Raw genomic sequence first — 21,257 nt, forward strand, 5'->3', positions numbered from 1 at the left:
TCGGGGGGCCCCCCACACACTACTGGTCCGATGGTGCCCAGGGCACGAGCCCCGGCCGACCCCCCCTTTGTTACACCACTGCTGTCCTAGTCCTGCAGCATCCAAGATGGCTCATCCTGAGGGATTTCAATGCATGGGCTGGTGATTAACTCTTACACATTGGCCCAGGCCTCTTGTGCACAGTAAACGCTCTGGACCTCACACGAGTTATTCCTTCTGCTACACATAAAAGTGGTCACACTTATGATCTTGTTTTTTTCCAGATTAGTCTCTGCACTTATGAGAAACCCAGTTACATGGTCAGATCACTACTCCATTGCAAACTCTCGAAATAGAAATATGCCCATGGAGTTGACCAGCTATTGCCTAATTAGAAGATAATTTTTCCTTATTTTAGATATCCCATGTACAGATATATTAACTACAGCCATATGCCATATTGTAGTTGATCAATTTGATTGACTTTGTGGAACAAACCACTCAAACCTGGGATATAGGATCAATTACTATGTGTGATTCTCTACTTCTGTTGTCTGGCATTAATTTAATGACTGAGACATCATTAAGAATCAGTCTATAATAACAATAACCACAACACTATACATGTCCCGCCCTTCTCAAAAATGGCGAGTTGAGCTTTGTTCTGTGCCTGACCTCATCGAAGATGGCTGACTATACGATCGTGGTGAGTTCCTCAGACCAGACTCGGCCATCTTTAATGATGGCAATCCAGGACTACTTTTTCGCGTCACGTGATTAGTGTTAAGCTTTTCCCGTCCCATGCCTGACGTAACCGTGACGTTCCTCTGCCTCGGGGAGGGGACGCGCCTGCGCAGTTGCTTAGTTGCTGTCTGGCCCTATTGTGCTGCTTTGTATTATTACTAGAGTGTGTGCCCGGCTGTCTCTGCTTCTACCTTTGTATTGTGGCGTCTTCCCCAACAAGTGAGTGTCCTACTTCCGTTTCGGGGTATCCGGTGCTATGCTGCACACAGGATACATACATGTAACCATTCTCCTCTATGCACTCCACAGAGGATGCATACATGTAACCATTCTACTCTATGCACTGCTCTCAGGATGCATACATGTAATCCCCTTCCTCTATATGCACTGCTCTCTGGATACATACATGTAACCATTTTCCTCTATGCACTCCACACAGGATACATACATGTAATCAGTCTCCTCCATGCACTGCATTTAGCATGCATGTACTCAGCCTCATGCATCTATTCCATATAGGATTCATACATGTAGCCATTCTCTGTTTACTGCACTCAGGATGCATACATGTAATCAGTCTCCTCCATGTACCACTCACAGGATGCATACATTTAACTAGTCTCCTCCATGTACCACTCACAGGATGCATACGTGTAACTAGTCTCCTCCATGTACCACTCACAGGATGCATACGTGTAACTAGTCTCCTCCATGTACCACTCACAGGATGCATACATGTAACTAGTCTCCCCCATGAACCACTCACAGGATGCATAAATGTAACTAGTCTCCTCCATGTACCACTCACAGGATGCATACATGTAACTAGCCTCCATGTACCACTCACAGGATGCATACGTGTAACTAGTCTCCTCCATGTACCACTCACAGGATGCATACATGTAACTAGTCTCCCCCATGAACCACTCACAGGATGCATAAATGTAACTAGTCTCCTCCATGTACCACTCACAGGATGCATACATGTAACTAGCCTCCATGTACCACTCACAGGATGCATACATGTAATCAGTCTCCTCCATGTACCACTCACAGGATGCATAAATGTAACTAGTCTCCTCCATGAACCACTCACAGGATGCATACATGTAACTAGTCTCCTCCATGTACCACTCATACATACAGGTAAAGCACTTTTACCCGGTAATTTGTAGATCAACACAGGTTTTTTTTTCTGTGTGAAAGGGTCAACTCGGGAAGAAAAGACCCGGTATTTTCAACCCGGGTTGACCCTTTCACACAGAAAAAAAACCTGTGTTGCTTTACAAATTACCGGGTAAAAGTGCTTACCCTGTAATTTAGTTGTCTGTGTGAAAGGGAGGTAAAGGCGGGTATCCACTAGACGATATGCTCCATGAGTGATATCGTCTAGTGTTTCCCCGGCAGTGATGTGCTCAGTGTCATTACCGACATTGAGCACCCACACTGAACGATAAATCGTTCAGTGACGTCACCCTCCCTCATCCCCATACTTGCAGAACCTGACGATATCGTCAGGTTGCAAGTATGGGCAATGAAAGATGCCGTCAATGACCAGCGGGAGCGCACATCGCTGATCGTTGATGGCATATCCACTGGACGATATTGCGGGCGATGAACGATATCGTTATTGTTCAAATAATCCAATTTATCATCCAGTGGATACGCGGCTTAAGTCTTTCACTGGCAAAGCCACCCGGCATTTAAATGCCGGGTAAAAGCCAGGCTATTTCACACATTCTGTGTGAGAGCGGCATTACATGGATTTCCCATTTTTTATAACTGAATTAACCTGGGCTCAGTTACATACCTTTTACACCAGAGCTAAAACCCGGGTTATTGCAGGATCAACCCGGGTAGCTCCTTTGTGTAACAGGGGACAGGGTTGGATTCCTGGGTTGAGTGACTCGGCAATCCAACCCAGGTAACTTGCAGGGTTTAACACGGGAATAACCCGTGAAACCCTGCAGTATAAACGAGGCGATACGGGTTACAATGACCTGGAGCATGCCGCATCCCAGCCGATCGGCCGGCTTCAGTGGCGCTTGGAGATGACGTTATCTCCAAGCGTCCACATCCGCTGGAAGGGCCGGGTCACTGCAGACCCGGCTCCGGTGTGTACGGAGCCTACTCGGGAATTTCTGGGTCGTCGCCGGCTAAATTCCGGGTCTGAACCGGTTTGGAACCCTGTTCCAACCTCCGGGTCAGACCTGGAATTTAGATATAAAAGCAGTACCTAGTCATGGTCAGGTAATTCAGTCAAATTGTACGTGAGTAATTCCGATTCAGACAACGGAGTACCATACATAGGTTAGAGACATGTAACAGTCTCCTGTATGCTGCACATAGCGTACACCACTCATGGTTCAAACATACAACTACTTTCATGCATTGCATACGTGCTGTGCACTACATACTTGGATGACAGAGTAGTGCAATGAATAGTCAACATTATGTACAGGGTATGTTACCAGGTCCTGTAGTGCTACACTGTATCACTGCACTCTATAGTGTGATATCACATCTATATTATCGGGCGGCTTAGGTGAGTTTTGAGTGTCAGGTGGGCACTTTCTATGCCCAGGCTATAACTGCAGCAGGAACCGGATGGTCATCATCTTATAGCTGTACATATGAGTCAGCATTAAGTAACGAGGGTCCTGTGACATTAGAGCAGAGATACTGTAAGTACAGACCTATACGTCGGATTCCGGGAGCAGTTACACGTGGGGCGTAGAAAGCCGGCGTCTCTGTCTCCGCTCTGGTAGGCGATAGGTACACGTTACTTCAAAGAACCTAAATATCTCTTACAAAGAAGTATGGAATTTGCATGCTTATTTCTAAACTAATGATTTAACAAATTCTAATACATCCTTATACTATAGTCTGGTTCGGTGCTTGCCAATAAAACGCCTACCAGTGCACATTGTAATAACGCCGAATAGGATTTTGTGTAACTGACTTTGAATGGACGCATGTTCAAACTAGGGATGTGCAGGCTCGGATAGGTTCGAGTTTGCACGTGGAGTTCGGATTTTTCCCTCCAAAAAAACGGAACTCAGAACGAGGCAAAACGTCATCTTACATGGACGAACATCATCATTCCTGGTCTTTTGTCCAGGAATGATGATGTTCGTCCATGTAAGATGACGTTTTGCCTCGTTCTGAGTTCCGTTTTTTTGGAGGGAAAAATCCGAACTCCACGTGCAAACTCGAACCTATCCGAGCCTGCACATCCCTAGTTCAAACGCCATCTTGAACCATATGTGATAAAAATGTGATAGCTTATTTAAAGCTGCATTGTGGTTATTTTATCCGTTGTTAACTTTTCAAAAACACCGCGGTGATAGCCCTCAAAATGAAGTGTCAGCATACAGAAAATGGAAATTAATATGGCTACAGTTGGGCAGTGGTGGTGTCCTTGTATTTATATATTTTTTTAGTTAATATTGGTTGTCGAGTTTTATGAAATTTTATCGGATGCCACTTTTAACAAACAAAAGAAAAAAAAACAAAACAAAAAAAACTTTCTTTACAGTGGACCGGAGCTCGAAAAGACGACAAGTGAAGCCTTTGGCAACCTCCCTTCTTGAAGCATTGGATTATGATAGCTCAGATGACAGTGATTTTAAAGTTGGAGATGCCTCAGGTATTTTTTCAGATCTTTTTTTTTTTTTTTTTTCAAAACCTGCTTTACATATATTATTATTATTTTAGCATTGGTAATTTGGTGTATGTCGGCTGGTTACCAATAATTCTGGTAACCCTGCATGGCCTACACTGTGGGAATGCTGGCACTATATACCTGGGCTATCATTGGTGCCTAAGTGGCTTAGCAGATTCACTGTGCTATCTGTGTGTGCAGCTATCACTTTGCTTGTTTGTCTAGCATGCCGTACTATCACAACTGTTGCATTGATGTAAAACTTTATATTCATCACTATTCTAAATGGCTGTTAAGGATTGAAAGTAGGAAAGATTAGATCGTGCTCACTTTGGATGCCGGGTCACTGAAGTTCCTGATGATTCCATCTTACGCTCTGTTTTTGCCCTGTTGACTGGGGTTCGATGCCCCATCCTCATGAACTTTATACAATTGAGGGGCGTGTTGTGGGTCCAATAGGAGCTGAGGTGGCGCCGGTGAACTGGGCATCCAAAGCAAGGATGATTTTGTGTGTGTGTGTGTTTTTTTTTTTTTTGTTTGTTTTTTAATGATCTTGATTCCTGTGGATCTACTCGGAGTTTATTATTGGGTTTTGGCTGGTGTTATACTTTAAATAAATATCATTTACAAACTAATCTTTACAGAAAACCCTTCTCCTATGAACTAGTTACTAGTATAGAACAGATTGTGATATTTTCACCATGAATCGAGACCGTATTCTATCTTATCCTGTATTAGTATTCGATGAGTTCAGTGGAAGCCGTTTAGGTGGCTGATTTGTTCTAAGTTACACCCCAATGCCCGACACATACACACTCACTGACTAGGCCTTGAATGCAGCAATTGTCATGAATGTATTTGTGGGACCCTTAAAGTTATGCTACAGTAGATTGGGGGGAGGGGACTTATAACATGACAGAGCTTCTATAATATAATCAGTATGTGCATGTCTATAGATCTTACCTGAATTCATGGTTGTAAAAATATCTTGTCCGTTTATGTATTTTAAAGGCTCATTAAAGTCTAAATTAATGATTTTGTACGCAAAACCCCTTGCCATATTCTTCCAACCCCTGACCCCGCTCTCGATTCGGCGAAAATTACATTACCCCATACTAACATGAAAGTCCTCTTTGATGAAATGTCCAACTTTTAAAAAAATGTTTATACTTTGCTACCAGAAGTGGGGCATTGGAGAAACCATTTATAACACTGGCGGACATCTATGCAGTAGTATATATTATGGCGTCTTGCTGTCATTGCGGCTGTTAGACAAGTAGGGTTTTCAACATAGTCATCTATTGTCCCAATTACTGGGGTAACGGGAAACCTTAGTTTCTTCTTCAAGGTCCATAGGCTCCACAGGGAGACCTTGGGGTGCAGGTGATGGAACTGAATCCGGGCACCATGCAGTTAAAAACTTTCAGCTCCCAGGATGCACTGGTCCAGTTTCTTTGGACCACGGCCGGAGTCGGGTCACCATTACGCAGGGGCTGCTTAGGAAGCCCTTAAGCTCATTATATTTATAATTTATTTAGAAAGTTTGACTTCTACGAGAGCGCGCAGCAGCAGCAGACTGTCCGAGGGATATCTGCGGAGCAGGGACGCCAAAACTGATCTGCGGTTCTCGGCGGGCATTGCTGGGGTCAGCGCATAGCCAAGGCCCCCGGGGAGAACCCAGACTGCAGCCGGACATAAGGGGACAGGTAAGGCGGGTCATCGCTCACGGTGACCCGCGCGTTAAGGCAGTCTATACCTCCGGTCTCAGGAGACAGACCGGAGGTCGCTGGGTGGGGACGCAGGCTCTAGCCAGCGCGATCCACTAGACCACCAGTCATATTTGGTGCGGGAACCAGCGTCCCGGGGGTTAACAACCAGCCAGGGGAGACAGCTTCCCCGTTTTAGCGGCTCCTCAGCTCAGGGCGCCTTTGCTCTGAGGTCTGGCTTCCCTGAGCTGTCCTCCTCCTCGGCCATGTCCCCTTTGAGGTCTCCGATGGCCATTTTCTTTAGTGGTGCAGTTGCAGCTCTCTCAGGACATCGCGTGGTCCGGTCCCCCTACATACCTCTTTCTTGGGTTAGTGTATGTAGCGCTGTAGCCTACCAGACACTGAGTCTGTGTAGTTGATGGTAGTGCCTATTTGCAGTGTGAATTATATGTGACTTATGCTAGCGCTGCCTGTCTGTGTCTTTCTTCCTAACTGTCAGTATATACCTACAGTGCCTTGCAAAAGTATTAACCCCTCCCCCTTGGCTTTTTACCTTTTTGTTTCATTACAACCTGTAATTTATTTATTTTTTAAATCTGAATTTTATGTGATGGATCTGCACAAAATAGTCTAATTTGGTGAAGTGAAATGTGAAAAATATATATAAAAAAAATCTTTATAAATAAAATTCTAAAAATTTGCATGTGCATATGTAATCACCCCCTTTGCTATGAAGCCTCTCAAAAGTTCTGGTGCAACCAATTACCTTCAGAAGTCACATAATTAGTGAAATGAAGTCCACCTGTGTGAAATCTAAGTGTCACATGATCTGTCAGTATCAACACACCTTTTCTGAAAAGCCCCAGAGGCTGCAACACCATTAAGCAAGAGGCTTCACACCATGAAGACCAAGGAGCTCTCCAAACAAGTCAGAGACAAAGTTGTTGAGAAGTACAATTCTGGGTTGGGTTATAAAAAAATATCCAAATCTTTGATCATCCCCCGGAGCACCATCAAATCCATCAACATCAAATGGAAAGAACATGGTACCACAACAAACCTGCCAAGAGAGGGCCCCCCACCAAAACTCACGGACTGGGCAAGGAGGGCATTAATCAGAGAGGCAGCCCAGAGACCAAAGGTAACCCTAAAGGAGCTGCAGAGTTCCACAGCAGAGACTGGTGTATCTATGCATGTGACCACAATAAGCCGTACACTCCATAGAGCTGGGCCTTATGGAAGAGTGGCCAGAAAAAAGCCATTACTTAGTGATAAAAATAAGAAGACACAATTTGAGTTTGCCAAAAGGCATGTGGGCGACTCCCCAAATGTATGGAGGAAAGTGCTCTGGTCAGATGAGACTACAATTTAACTTTTTGGCCACCAAGGAAATCGCTATGTCTGGCGCAAACCCATCACATCCCATCGCCCCAAGAACACAATCCCCACAGTGAAACATGGTGGTGGCAGCATCATGCTGTGGGGATGTTTTTCAGCAGCAGGGACTGGGAAACTGATTCGAGTGGAGGGAAAGATGGATGGTGCTAAATACAGGGATATTCTTGAGCAAAACCTGTTTCAGTCTGCCTGTGATGAGCCTGGGATGGAGGTTCACCTTCCAGCAGGCCAATGACCCGAAGCATACTGCTAAAGCAACACTCGAGTGGTTGAAGGGGAAACATTTAAATGTGTTGGAATGGCCTAGTCAAAGCCCAGATCTCAATCCAATTGAGAATCTGTGGTCAGACTTGAAGATTGCTGTTCACAAACGGAAACCATTCCAACATGCAGGAGCTGGAGCAGTTTTGCCTTGAGGAATGGGCAAAAATCCCAGGGGCAGGATGTGGCAAGCTCATAGAGACTTATCCAAAGCGATTTGCAGGTGTAATTGCTGCAAAAGGTGGCTCGACAAAGTACTGACTTTATGGGGGTGAATAGTTATGCACGCTGAAGTTTACTGTTATGTTGTCCTAAATGTTTGATTCACAATATAAAAAAAACACAACTTCACAGTTGTAGGCATGTTCTGTTAATGAAATGATGCACACCTTCAAACAATCCATTTTAATTCCAGGTTGTAAGGCAACAAAACATGAAAAATACAACGGGGCGTGAATACTTTTGCAAGGCACTCTATACCATTCCTCTAATTCTGCCCTAATACAGGTATTCTTAGGGTGGTTCTTTTACCTCACATATATAAAAGGTAATATATGTGAGGTCATTCATATACTGTTTTGCGCTGCACTGTGCCATATTTAGGCACAGGCTCCTGTAGCTCACCCAAGCGTCAGACAGGACCAGTGTTGTGCTTATATAATGTGTATGTGTGTGTGTGTATATATATATATATATATATATATATATATAATTGCACAGTGCCATATTGTGTGTCAGACATGTCTGACAAGGGTAACGAGCTCAATACTGGACCCGTTCTGCTATCTTGCAGGTTATGTGCTGCAAGTTTAAGTGAGGAGGATTTGGTTCAGGAAGAGTTGTGTGAGGTGTTATAATCCTCCCTGCACCTCAAACCCCCCTACAACTGTACAGGAACTCCCTCGGGCTGCCTTTTCTTAGGTCCTGACATCCATTGTGGGCCGCCTTGCCGTACTACCTGCTTTTTCCCCATATGGGGTTACCTCAGCAAACCATCATCTCCTCTCAGGGTATACCACAGTATATACCGACTCCTCCTGTACCACAGCAGTCTGTCATTGCCTTACAGGCAATACCAATGCACACACCATGGGTAAATGTTTTCTCTACTTGAGTGCAGAGCCTGGCAACTTCCTCTACTGCCCTTTAGACCATGTTGTAGGGTGAGAAACCCATGAAGCCCTCTAAGCGGCCTGTGTTGTTGTCCCAGTCTACACAACTCTCGGAGTATACGTCATCTGACGATGTGGAGATTGCATCTAACCCCGAATTCCCCTCTGCAAGAGTCGGAGACTAGGTCTAATATTAATATTCCTGCCTTGGTGTGTGCGGTCAGATCCATATTGGCAAAAAAGAATGATGAGCCTGCCTCTCAATCCAAACACCCTCAGTTTAAACGGGTAAAGGTGACTAGCTGGTAGAACACATGGCTGCTGCCTGGCAAACGCTTGGTAAGAGGTGTCAGCCTCAAAAGTGTTTGGCCTCATGTTAACCAATTCCTGAGGCTCATTGTAAAAAATGGGAATCGCCCCCTGCGGTGGATTCTCATGTTATGTGTTTAATAAAAAGTGCTACCCTACCTATGCCTTCCATTTCTGCCTTAAAGGATCCTGCAGATAGGAAGGTGGAAACTTTCCTGAAATCGATAAACTCCCTTGCAGGAGCTATTGCCCGCCTGTCCATGGCTAGCTCATGGGTAGCTAAAGCTATAGAGAGCTGGGCCGAGGCGCTTGAAGACTCCTTCCCCATGGAAACTCCTGAGAATCAGGTGTCATTGGTTGACCACATTAGGGATATATTGGTGAGGCTACTCTGGATGCTAGTCTACTGACCTCCAGAGTCTTGGCCACGGCCGTGTGTGCTCGCCGTTCCCTGTGGCTGCTCTCTTGGAGGGTGGATGCTGATTCTAAGAAAGGCCTGGAAGCCTTACCATACAATGGGGAGATCTTGTTTGGTCCAGACCTGGACAAGATTGTTGACACATTGGCAGCATTGAAATCTGCATTTCTGCCTTCAGCATCTGCCCCTTCAAGGCTCAAACTTCTTCTTTTCGGTCCTTTCATCTTCAAGGAAAACCCAAAGGGCAGTCCTTTCCTAGACAGTCAGCCGCAAAGAAGACTGCCAAGCCTAAGGAACAGGCCTTGAGCACAAGACTCCCTGCTTCCAAACCAGAGGATAAACCCTCAGCCTGACGGAGCGGGCCTCCCTCTGGGGGATCCTCTGGGGGTTCTTCAGTTCGCCCACTGCTGGTGTCAAACCACCAAGGGCGCTTGGGTTAGAGAAGTGGTCTCTCGCGGGTATGCCCTCCAAATCCTTGGAAGACCTCCTCACCAGTTTTTAAGCACATGCCCTTCTTCGGACAAGAACAAGGCCTTACAGATCCAGAAAGCCATACAGTCCTTGCTGCAAGCAGGGGTAATTGTGCCAGTCCCACTGTCCCAGCGAGGGACTGGTTATTATTCTGCTCTCTTTTTGGTGCAGAAGCCGAATGGGTCTCATCGGCCTATCCTCAACCTCAAATCCCTGAACAAATTCCTCAGGGTGTCCAGGTTCAGGATGGAAACCCTACGCTCCATCATATTGGCTATGGAACTTGAGGATTTTATGGTATCACTGGATATATAGGACACATATCTACATGTCCCTATAACTCCTTCTCACCAGCGTTATCTCCGGTTTGCTATACTACAGCAACACTTCCAGTTCGGCGCGCTACCTTTTGGCCTGTCCACAGCCCCAATAGTGTTTACCAAAGTTATGGCTATCATGGCGGCACATCTGCTGGCGGGTTCTTCGCCACCACCTACAACTGACAATTGCTTTTCTCCAGGCGCTTGGGTGGTTGAATACCTCGCAGAGGATATTTCATCTGGGGGCCCTACTGGATTCTCAACAGCAGAGTATCTTTCTGACTTCAGACAAAATCTCCACATTACGAGTATGCGGATGCCTCCACAGACGCCGGGTGTCAATACACTCGGCGATGCAGATTCTGCGATCCGTGGCAGTGTTCTCCCCAGGCTGTTTTCTGCGGGTGCATCGCCCGGCAGAAACAGCCTACCGCCTGGCACTTTCCCCCGCTGACCCCTGCTGTGGAACGCTGGCCTCTGAAGTGACCGGAGGCTAAAAAGCCTCCGATCGCTTCAGAAGCAAGCGTTCCCAGTGATGCACTGCACGGGTGACATCATGACGTCACCCGCGACGTGAGAAGCCTGCCCCGCGCGCCTGCTGGATCTAGTTAGATCCAGTCAGAGCGAGGTGACTGGACTGGGAGCGCGAGCGGCGAGCAAGTAAAGGTAAGTTCTGGGCTGGGGCTGGGACCCGGGACCAGGGCCTGGACCAGTCTGGGGGCACTGCGTAAGGGAAACTATTTAAACCTGGGGGCACTGCATAAGGGACACTAAGCCTGGAGGTACTGCATAAGGAACCAGTCTGGGGGAACTATTTAAGCCTGGGGGCACTCCATAAGGGACCAGTCTGGGGGCACTACTTCAGCCTGGGGGAACTGCATAAGGACAAAGCTAAACTACAGGGGGCAATGCATAAAGGGGAAACCTACATGGGGCACTGTATAAAGGGCACAAATACAGGGGGCACTGCATAATGTGCACTTTTTTGACTGAGAGCCAGTGGGGGAACAGCCTGAGACCAGTCGGACTGGATTGGTAAGAGATATACCCCTTTTCCCGCCGCGCGCATAATTGCGAAGGCCCCCACCCGGCTACTTTTTGATGCCACCCAGCTGGAAAAAATTTCTGGGGAGAACACTGCATGGTGTCCACCTTCGACATGGTGGAATATGCCCAATTCCATTCCAGGCCTCTGCAGGGGCTGATCCTCTCCAGATGGAACGGATTGTCCCACCAGATCAAAGCTCAGACAACAGTGCTGTCTCTGGAGGTGGGTCTATATCTGTCTTGGTGGCTACTGACATCTCATCTAACCAAGGGTTGCCCATTTTGGATCCCGGACTATGTACTCCTAACAACGGACGCCATTCTTCTGGGCTGGGGCGCATTGACTGGTCCGCACTCTTTTTTCAGGGTTGTTGGACAGCAGTTGAAGCAACCCTTCCAATCAACATATTGGAACTTCGGGCTGTATACAGGGCCCTCAAACTGGCCAGACACATATCTCACGGATAACCCGTGCAGGTTCAGTCCGACAACGCCACCATGGTGGCTTACATCAACCATCAAGGAGGCACTTGAAGTCGGGCAGCAATGTCAGAAGTGTCGCCCATTCTGACATGGGCAAAGTATTACCTCCTGGCCATTTCGGCAGTGTTCATGCCGGGAGTTCTCAATTGGGAAGCGGACTTCCTCAGCCGTCAAGACGTGCATCCATGTGAATGGTCTCTTCACCAAGAGGTGTTTCAACAACTAGTGGACAAATGGGGCCTCCCAGAGGTCCAGAACAAGAGATGCCGAGGCAAACTTGGTGGACGCTCTGTCAGTATAGTGGATCTTCCAGTTTGCGTACCTGTTTCTTCTGGTCTCCCTTCTTCCTCGAGTTCTTTGGAAGTTCAAACAAGATGGAGGCACTGTCCTGCTGGTGGCTCCAGCTTTGCCCAGACATCATTGGTACTCAGATCTTCGGAGTCTCTCCATCGACACTCGGTTCCTGCTGCCTCAACGTCCGGACCTGTCGACACAGGGTCCTTGCCTTTACCCGGACCTGGATCGTCTGTCTTTGACAGCGTGGCTCTTGAGACATCCCTCCTAAGGTCCAAAGGATTCTCTAGCTCTGTCATCAACACAATGCTTAAAGCGTGTAAGCCGGTTTCTGCTAGGATCTACCACAGAGTGTGGCATACATATTTCCAGTGGTGTCGTCTCAGGAATTATGACCCCCCCCTAGGTATTTCGGATCTCCGGAGTCCTGGCCTTCCTTCAAGCTGGATTGGACCTTGGACTCGCTGTAAGTGCATATCTCTGCACTGTCAGTATGGTTCCAACGTAGAGCTGTTCCTCTTTCGGATATTCACACCTTCCTCCAGGTTGTCCTCCGGATTCAACCTCCCTTTGTCCTCCCAGTAGCTCCTTGGGATTTGGCAGTAGTTCTTCTGGCCCTCCAGGATCCTCCATTTGAATCACTAGATTTGATTGAACTTAAGTGATTAACAGCTAAGACTCTCTTTCTTCTTGTGATTGTATCTGCCAGGAGAGTGTTCGAATTGGGGTGCTCTCCTGTCGCTCTCCCTTCCTAATATTTCACCAGGACAGGGCTGTGCTTCGCACTTACCCTGAGTTCCTTCCTAAAGTTGTTTCTGGTTTCCACATTAATGCAAAATTGTAGTGCCTGCCTTTCAATCACCAGACCTTTCGGCAGGTGAGGCCTCTTTGGATGTGGTCCCTGCCCTCAAAATTTATGTGGACCGTACCAGTTCCCTTCGGAAATCGGACTCCTTATTTGTGCTCTATGGCTTCCACAAGAAGGGATGGCCAGCCAATATACAAACATTGGCTAGATCGTTTCGTATACAGGCTTACATGCAGGCTGGCTTGCCTGTTCCGGCTTCTGTTAATGCTCATTCTACTCGGCCTGTGGGTCCCTTGTGAGCAGCTCGCCGTGGCGCCTCGGCTGTTCAGCTTTGTAAGGCGGCCACATGGTCTTATGTCCAGACCTTTCTAAGGTTATATGCCTTTGATACCTTTGCCGCTCAGGATGCTTCCTTTGGGTGCTGGATTGTCCTCTCAGCGTAGGAGCATCCCCACCCTTAAAAGGACTGCTTTGGGACAGTCAAGGTCTCCCTGTGAATCCTATGGACCCTGAAAAAGAAAATGAGAGTTATAGTAAGAGCTTACCTTTGTTAACTCTTTCTTCGAAGTCTGAGGGTCCACAGGGCACCCGCCCTGACGCACCTGGCTTCACATGGGCATTCTTGCAGGTTACCGGTTTCCTGTCTCCTTCTCTGTGAGAGTGTGATTCTTGAGTGTACCAGTCTTCCTTCTCTCTTTTCCTCCTTTGGCTTATTACCAACTGAGGTGGCTCGGGGGCGGGGTATAGGGAGAGTGGACCAGTGCATCCTGGGAACTGAAGCTTTTATCTGTGTGGTGCCGGATTCAGTTCCATCACCTACACCCCAAGGTCTCCCTGTGGACCCTATGGACTTCGAAGAAAGAGAGTTAACAAAGGTAAGTTCTTACCATAACTCTAATTTTTTCCATGTTTGCATTTATTAACTTTAATGGTTTGTGTTGCTTTGCTCACTCAGCTAAGGACTACTGATATAATATTCACTATTCAGAATTTTAGAACGTCTGTTTGATGTCCCCATACTGTACAACTTGTAGAATGGATAATCTCTAATGCCCACAAAGGAGGCCGACACTTTATACCCAAAACCAATGTTCATAAGAATGTAGCTTATAACTTCGCTAAGTACCAGAGATATCACTGGGGCCCTATCAGACTAAGGGCACATAAACATAGAGCGTTTTTATTTTTTTTTCCGTTTGTCAATCATTATTATACGTTACAAGCTTATTTAGGAGCTCTTGTCTGAAAAAGACATTGACAGATGTCAGGTATGACACACTGATATTTTCACACGTATTCCGAATGCTTTGCGCTGCTCTACATGTTTGTATTTTTGGAATGGAGCGTGTCCTATTCGCGGCCGTACAACCCACGTTTATCTTTTTTATTGTCAAAAGAAACACGTTACAAACCCAGAGTGTAATTTAACATGCACAGTGTCAGGACCTTGTTGCTTTTAAACTCTTACTCCATATTTTATTATTAATGTTGTTCTTTTACATTTTTTTTCTATTGTAATCTGAGACAAAAAAAAAGGTTAAAAACAAATTAAAACCACATACAGTACATGCACATTTATTTCCAATGCATAGTACTGTTAGTATATGAGAGAGAACTTTTTGCATTCAAACCTTACACAATAATGAGGAGTTGGGTATGAAATACCGGCGGCTGCAAGTCCGACGGCGCAGAATCCCGACAGTTGAAGGCATGTAACCTAACCCTCCCTTAGTGGTGCCTAACACTAACTTCCCTTGGGGGTGCCTAACCCTAACCTCCCCCAGTGGCGCCTAACCCTTACACCCCCCCCCCTTACCGCACCCTAAACCTAAGTTCCCCGGGGGGGGGGGGGGGGGTGCCTAACCCTAATTTCACCCCGGGGTCCTTAAACCTAACCCTCCCTTCCCCGGGCTGATGCGATTACTTACCCGGATCCTACGTTCGGGATTCCAGCGGTAGAGATGCCGACCTCGGTTTCCTCATCCCATTCGGATAGCGGTGTATGCATTTTGCAGGCTGGCGGGATTCCGGCATTGATATATCGAAGGCCGGCATATTCACTACATCCCACAATAAAATATCACATTGTAGTGGTGCAGATTACACCACTAAAAGCTGAGCCCTATGCACTGGGTCATATATTTGATGCAGAAGTGGATTTCTCTATTTTTAGTATTCTAGCTGAGCATCGAGGAATCTCCTTTTCATTATGGGAGGCTGGTAATGCTGTTGAATACACCTGAATTTTATACAAAACTGGAAGATCCCGCTCCCTTTCACTTCTCAGGCAGCATTTGAGTATCCTTTAGTCCACTGTGCGTTTCGGGCATCAGTGATGTCACTGATCCTTTCTGAATTCACATACTGAATTCTCCTTATTAGTTTGTCCCACAAAATGGGCTGCACTGCGTATCTATCTCCTAAAATTTTGGCAAGCTGTAACATTGGTTCCCCATTCCTTATTGATGTCACTAATTCCTATTACATGCTACTGAACCTTGGTTTAACCCATTCAATTGCTGCATTGTTTAGGCAGTGAGGTAGACTTTAATGAAAACGTTAAGAAAAATGACTGTACCAAACAATGCTCCAACACATCAGTAAACGTTTGATATCTATAATTTCATTCACCAGAAAATGGATCTACAAAATAGCTGTTCTGTGTAAAGGGCTTTATATGGGCTTGCTTTCTGCTCCTTTGGTCATGGTGTGTGTCTTACTTGCAGATTCTGAATGCAGCGTGAACGGCAGTGACGATGGGTCCAAGGACAGCGGCGAAGGTTCTGGCAGTGACTCAGAAGACAACATAAAGGAGATGGACGTGTCGGTTGTCGTCGCAGAAGAGGAAGACAAGGCAAGCGCAGGAGGGGAAGAGGCGGGTATAAGTTACACCGCCAATGAGGAAAAGGCAACAGACGAGCCACCGAGTAAACCGGAGATAAAAAAAGAAGAGAGTGATCGGTCTCGGAAGAGGAAGGAGAGAGTGGCGGACGTGGACGTTAGCGCTGACGACCAAACTAATGAGCCCAAGAAATGGAATCTGCGCAGAAACCGCCCCCTGCTCGATTTCATCTCCATGGAAGAGCTAAACGCAATGGACGATTACGACAGCGAGGACGACAACGATTGGAGGCCGACTGGCGGCAGGGGAAAAAGAAAGACCAGCGATGGAGAGGATGACGAGGAAGATGACGGGAGCGAGGAGGAATCGAACCAACAAGCCGGCAATAAAGGCGACTGTAGTAGTTCAAGTGACGAGGACGGAAAGAAGAAAAAAATAAAGATTCCCAGTAGAGCCAACGCCGACGATGAGGAGCTGACGAATGACAGCTTGACGTTGTCTCAAAGCAAAAGTAATGAGGTAATTCATAACGCTTCCCGACAGCTTTATCACAATGTGCAAAATGCTGCTGGTTTGAAGTATAGATGGCTGTAACCAGACTAAAAACGCAGATTTCAACTCCAAAGAGCACATAGAGGCACCGTTTGTCAGTAGTACATATCAAAGGCTTTGCTTTACTTAGCTGAATAATATACATTGCTCACTATGGCCCGTATTCAATTAGCGCCAAAAACGGCTGCTTATTTCGCCATTGGTAAAATTATCGCCAAAAAACTGGCGAAAACAGCAACAGCCGGAAAAAAACTGGAGAAAAGTTTTCTCCATCCCAGACCAGGAGAAAAAAAATAAATAATCCCTATTTTTGGCAAAAAATGTGGGTATTTCTTTCCGAGCCCTTAATGATAAATTACCGGAAAAAAAATAATCAGTAAGTTGCGTACTTTGGTGAAACATGACTCTGCAATTTTTTGGCGAAATAAAAAATCATCGAACATGGTTTTAACATATTGGAGCAGATTTTTCGGGGAGCGGTATGGATGCGTAGTATTTTAAACATCGCACGCGGTCGCAGCAGGCGGTTTTTTAACTGTTTTTAAAATTGCGTTTTTATGAAAAGAAAATATACTTGCACCCATTATAACGTACGTGAAAGTTATTTCCTGGAAAAGAAATTGCTTTCTATCTTTTTTCAACATTTTATTTTTTTTTTTTCGCCCAAAATTTGCGCTGTCGTTTTTCGCCAAAGTACGCAACTTACAATTTTTTTTCCCCAGTAATTTAGTATTAGGGAGGGTGTCCAAAGGGTTTTGGAAGATATCCCCACATTTTAGCTAAAAGTAGGCATTTTGCATTTTTTTTTCTCCTGGGATAGGATGGAGAAAACTTTTCTCTAGTTTTTTTTTCGCCTGTTGCTGTTTTCACCAGTTTTTTGGTGAAAAGTTAACTTTGTTTTATATTTTTTTGGTGTAAAATGTCCGTTTTCGCCAATGGCGAAAAAACTGCAGTTTTCGACACTAATTGAAAACGACCCTATGACTCCACTGCAACAGACTGCCATATGAGAATGAGGAGCAGGGTAGTCGCTTGGTAGACTGTCTGGCTCACTTGGTTCATGCAGGAGCGGCACCAGTGATGTCACAGCAGCTAAGATAACTGCAGCCCCAGGTTTTAGCACCTGTATCGAATCTGATAAGGATACTGCCCTAAACAGTAGAGGATAAGTCATTGTAATAAGGGGAGGTGCTTTGGCTGTGCTATCGGAGTGCGTAGCAATACTTTACTCTCTAGTGGCGCAGTGCAATGTCCGATTAATATCAGAGGATTTTCCGTGCATTATTTCCTCTCTGAATATTTAAATCGTTGGGTTCAGAGATCCTTTTTAAAGTTCTGTTATGAAACTGTTTCAAACAACTGGCAGAACGGCAATATGCTGCAATTTATTAATCCGTTAGAGACCTGGTCCAATGTCTAATGCATATAAATAGACCTGTGGCCAGGCCACACGGGCACAAATGCCACACAACAGCAGGGTGCTACAGTGCTGTATTTGGCACAACTAATTACTAAGCCATTGTAGAAGCGTGCAGCCTGTGCCGCCGGTGAATAGAGGCACTGCGCATGTGCACTGTATATTCACAGTGAGGGAAGGGCTTAGTGGTAGCCCAGCCCCTCTGTAAGTGCTGGGCACGCCCCTAAGTGTGACGAACTGGGGGCGTGTCAAGAGAACACACCCCCTCCCAGGTCAGCCACGCCCTCTTTTTGGAAGCACGCGTGAAGAGAATTTCTCCCCGCGCCGGTCTAGCGGGAACAATAATAGAGGATTAAAAAAAAAAGAAAAAATTATTCAGTTTAACAAATTTTATAATTTTTCTGTTTTTGGGGAGAAGCAATATTTTTCCATTCAGTTTTGTACTTCTGATCTGGACCTATGCAACCTATTTCGTTTACCCTTTATTAGTGAGCTGTAAAATTACAGAGGCACATTGTGCCTCATGCCTCAGTGATATGGCTGGTTCCTAAAGAATTGAAAGTATAAATCTTGCTTCTGCCCCGAAATAGCTGCATTCACTGTTTTTTTTTTATATGTGAGGTGAATGTTTGTGTGATTTATCCGACTATGGGCCTAATTCATAGGTCTATGTAAACCCGATGTTTACACATATTTTCGATGTTTTTAGATATGCGCAGAAGACGCACTGCGCATGTGCGGAGCTGGGGCTGCAATGTCGTTGGCAGTGCCTCAAAAGCCGTAGCATGATTGACATGCTGCTGGCGTTTGGAGGCGGAGACACGATGGGTTCCAGATAACAGGGTCGCGTCGGGCCTGTTTACTGGGCGCGCCGATGCCAGCGGCTGCATCCTTGGAAGCAGCGTCACTGGCCCTGGCAGCGCCATTTTCCCAGACATCCTGAGTAACCTGAGGGTTACTGCTATGGTCACACGGTTGATCCAATGGCGGCGTCTCCGGACGCCGCCGTTGCATCGGAGAAGCCGCAGCGGGAGTCTTTTTGCTCTGCGGCTTTGGCATATTGTAACACAGTCGCTATGTACAAAGACGCAGCGATTGTGCTATAGCGTTCATCTCTGACTCAGGCCCATGTAATCTGTTTACGTGTGTCCTTACCATCTGCATGTTGTACCCACTCTCTGTTATCACGTTAAAGGTCCTTTTATTGGTTATTTACCTATGCCAGTGTTATCTCTTGTACATCGGCCCATTTTGTCTCCAATGTTATAGCAAAAATCCCTCATTTCATTTATTCCTTTTTTTTTAAGGACTCCCTTATTGAGAAAAGTGAAAAGTGGTGTTCCCAGAAAATGGATCATATATTAATATGCTGTGTTTGCCTTGGAGACAATAGCGAAGATGCCGATGAAATTATCCAGTGCGACAATTGTGGCATAACCGTGCATGAAGGTAACAAATCGGGTCCATTACGTTTTTGTTTTTTTTAAACCATTCGATTGTCCCCGTGTAGCTTTATTCTGTAATCTATTCCTTCACCATTCATGGGCTTTTCCTTCATTCTCTGACCAGTATATCAGTGGTATCCTATCTCTTGGAGTACCTGCAGTTTAGGTGCCCTGTGCTAGAGCAATGTGACTGTTCCGGCTGCCGGCTCCTGACTGGATGGTCACAGCACTTTACATCAGGAGTTATCTGTCTGGTCAGCCTGTGGGTTGGATTCTTTATCTGCAGGAGAGTTATATTAAGGAAGTTAGCTGATGTGGAATGTTGGGGTAGGGGTCCATCTGCATCACATAAATAACCGAGGACCCAAGGGACGAATCCTCACGGATGTACGAGCCCGTGTGTGTATGTGAGATATTGTATGTAAAAACGTTTTTCCCAAAGCCTAAAAAAAAGAGCAGTATAGTGACCCGGATTTAAACCTGTAATATGTGGCTCCAAAATCAGATACAAATGTTCCTCGCTCATCTTTGCTGCAGTCGCATCAATCAGCCCCTCTTTGGCGCGCCTGGTCCCGTGAGACTCTGCTAGCGCCGGGGCGTCTTTTTAGCCGAAAAATGCATCACGCCAGGTTTTGTTTACAGTCTGTCGCGCACAGACATACAGGTGTCACATATCAAATTTATTCAGTACAGTCTCCTGGCGCATTCTGGTCGCAGCGCATTGCGTTTTCTGCAAAAATAGACACCCGAATCTTGGCGAGTCACACAGGACCTGACTGCCAGGCACATCGTCCTGCATGACGCATTGAGGCTAGATGAGCAGGGACACATCTGTACATGGAATATTTATTCTTTAAAACCTCAGAATACCATAAAGCTGCACTAGTTGTATTGTTTATCGGGTTCCATAGTGGGGAAGCAGAACATGCATAAACCATGACATACATGGTGGACAAATTAGGGAGGGAGGGCCTTGCTCAAGAGAGAGCTTATAGAAGTCGTGAACATTTTTATGCATATATATAAGTGGTTAAGGGCTTTAGTTGGAATGAAAAAAAAATATATATAATGCGGTGCAGTTCTGTATGTTTTATTAAACGGGTTTTTCACCTTTTATATGGCTCATTTGCTACCTTGATAATGCGCTTCTGCAATGTTAAAGGAACCGGAATATATTCAGACTAACGACCGGCTGCGGCTTCGCATGGGAGCAATTTTGGACGTACGGCGATAGTGTTTTTTTTAGCCAAGGTCTTATAGAATTGCCTTGTAGACGACATCAGTCGTTTTTCCTCCTGACGTCAACACAAAAAGCTTTAGTTTTCACGTGACACGCAAAAGGGCCACGTGAAGATGTCCATGAGCCAAACAATCTCTACTTAGAGGTCAACTCCAGCCACACGAAGGGGGTAATTCAATTAGACGTCGTATTTTGGTGCGATTATTTTCTCATCTTTTGTCTATGCGCGCTCCCGTTTTTCGCACTATAAAATTACAAAAGACGTGAAAACTCATTTGCAGGGAAAACTGTTGGTGGAGTAACATGCGAAAAGTACAGGTGAATTTGGGGAAATCTGTCTGTACCCCTTAAAGTAACTGACATAGGTAATTAATTTAGAAGTGTATTAGTGGCCCTAATAAAAGTATTTGGGGTTCTTATGTGAAATGGCTGTTACAGTTTATGCATATTTGTATAATTGTGGAATAATGATTAAAAGCATTTGTTTTGTTTAGAAAATAATTGCTGCAGTTAAATTAGAGGTACATTAAAATGGGTACAAGTATATTTTTGAGTCCAAAAAGTGCACTTTTAAATTTTTTAAAAAATACACCAGTTGCGGGCACCTGCAATGTTTAAAACACATGTCCCATCGATTCAGCCCCTGCAACATACCTGACCCCAAACTTTAAACCCATTTTCCACTACTTTTAATTTTTTTTTACCCTAAAAATTTACGTTATTGGCCAAATTAAGCTAATTTAAAAA

The 21,257-nt window shown here is 45.6% G+C and overlaps 1 protein-coding gene across 3 annotated transcripts in view; it reads left to right on the plus strand.

Annotated features, from left to right (window-relative positions):
• Window positions 1-809: 809 nt before the first annotated feature.
• Window positions 810-21,257, plus strand: part of PHF14 (PHD finger protein 14) — a 323,924-nt gene continuing 303,476 nt past the window's right edge. For 2 of the 3 annotated variants that reach the window (XM_088442247.1, XM_088442248.1), the window contains exons 1-4: window positions 811-942; window positions 4,262-4,372; window positions 15,741-16,375; window positions 19,133-19,274. In XM_088442247.1, the coding sequence (XP_088298373.1) occupies window position 942; window positions 4,262-4,372; window positions 15,741-16,375; window positions 19,133-19,274 (889 nt within the window). In that variant the 5' untranslated portion in view covers window positions 811-941. Of the gene's footprint in view, window positions 943-4,261; window positions 4,373-15,740; window positions 16,376-19,132; window positions 19,275-21,257 lie in introns of all 3 variants that reach the window. The other variant, XR_015868728.1, reaches the window with a different exon arrangement.

This window comes from Taudactylus pleione, unplaced genomic scaffold, assembly GCF_031769625.1.
Source record: "Taudactylus pleione unplaced genomic scaffold, aTauple2 ptg000306l, whole genome shotgun sequence".
Classification (NCBI taxonomy): Eukaryota; Metazoa; Chordata; class Amphibia; order Anura; family Myobatrachidae; genus Taudactylus; species Taudactylus pleione.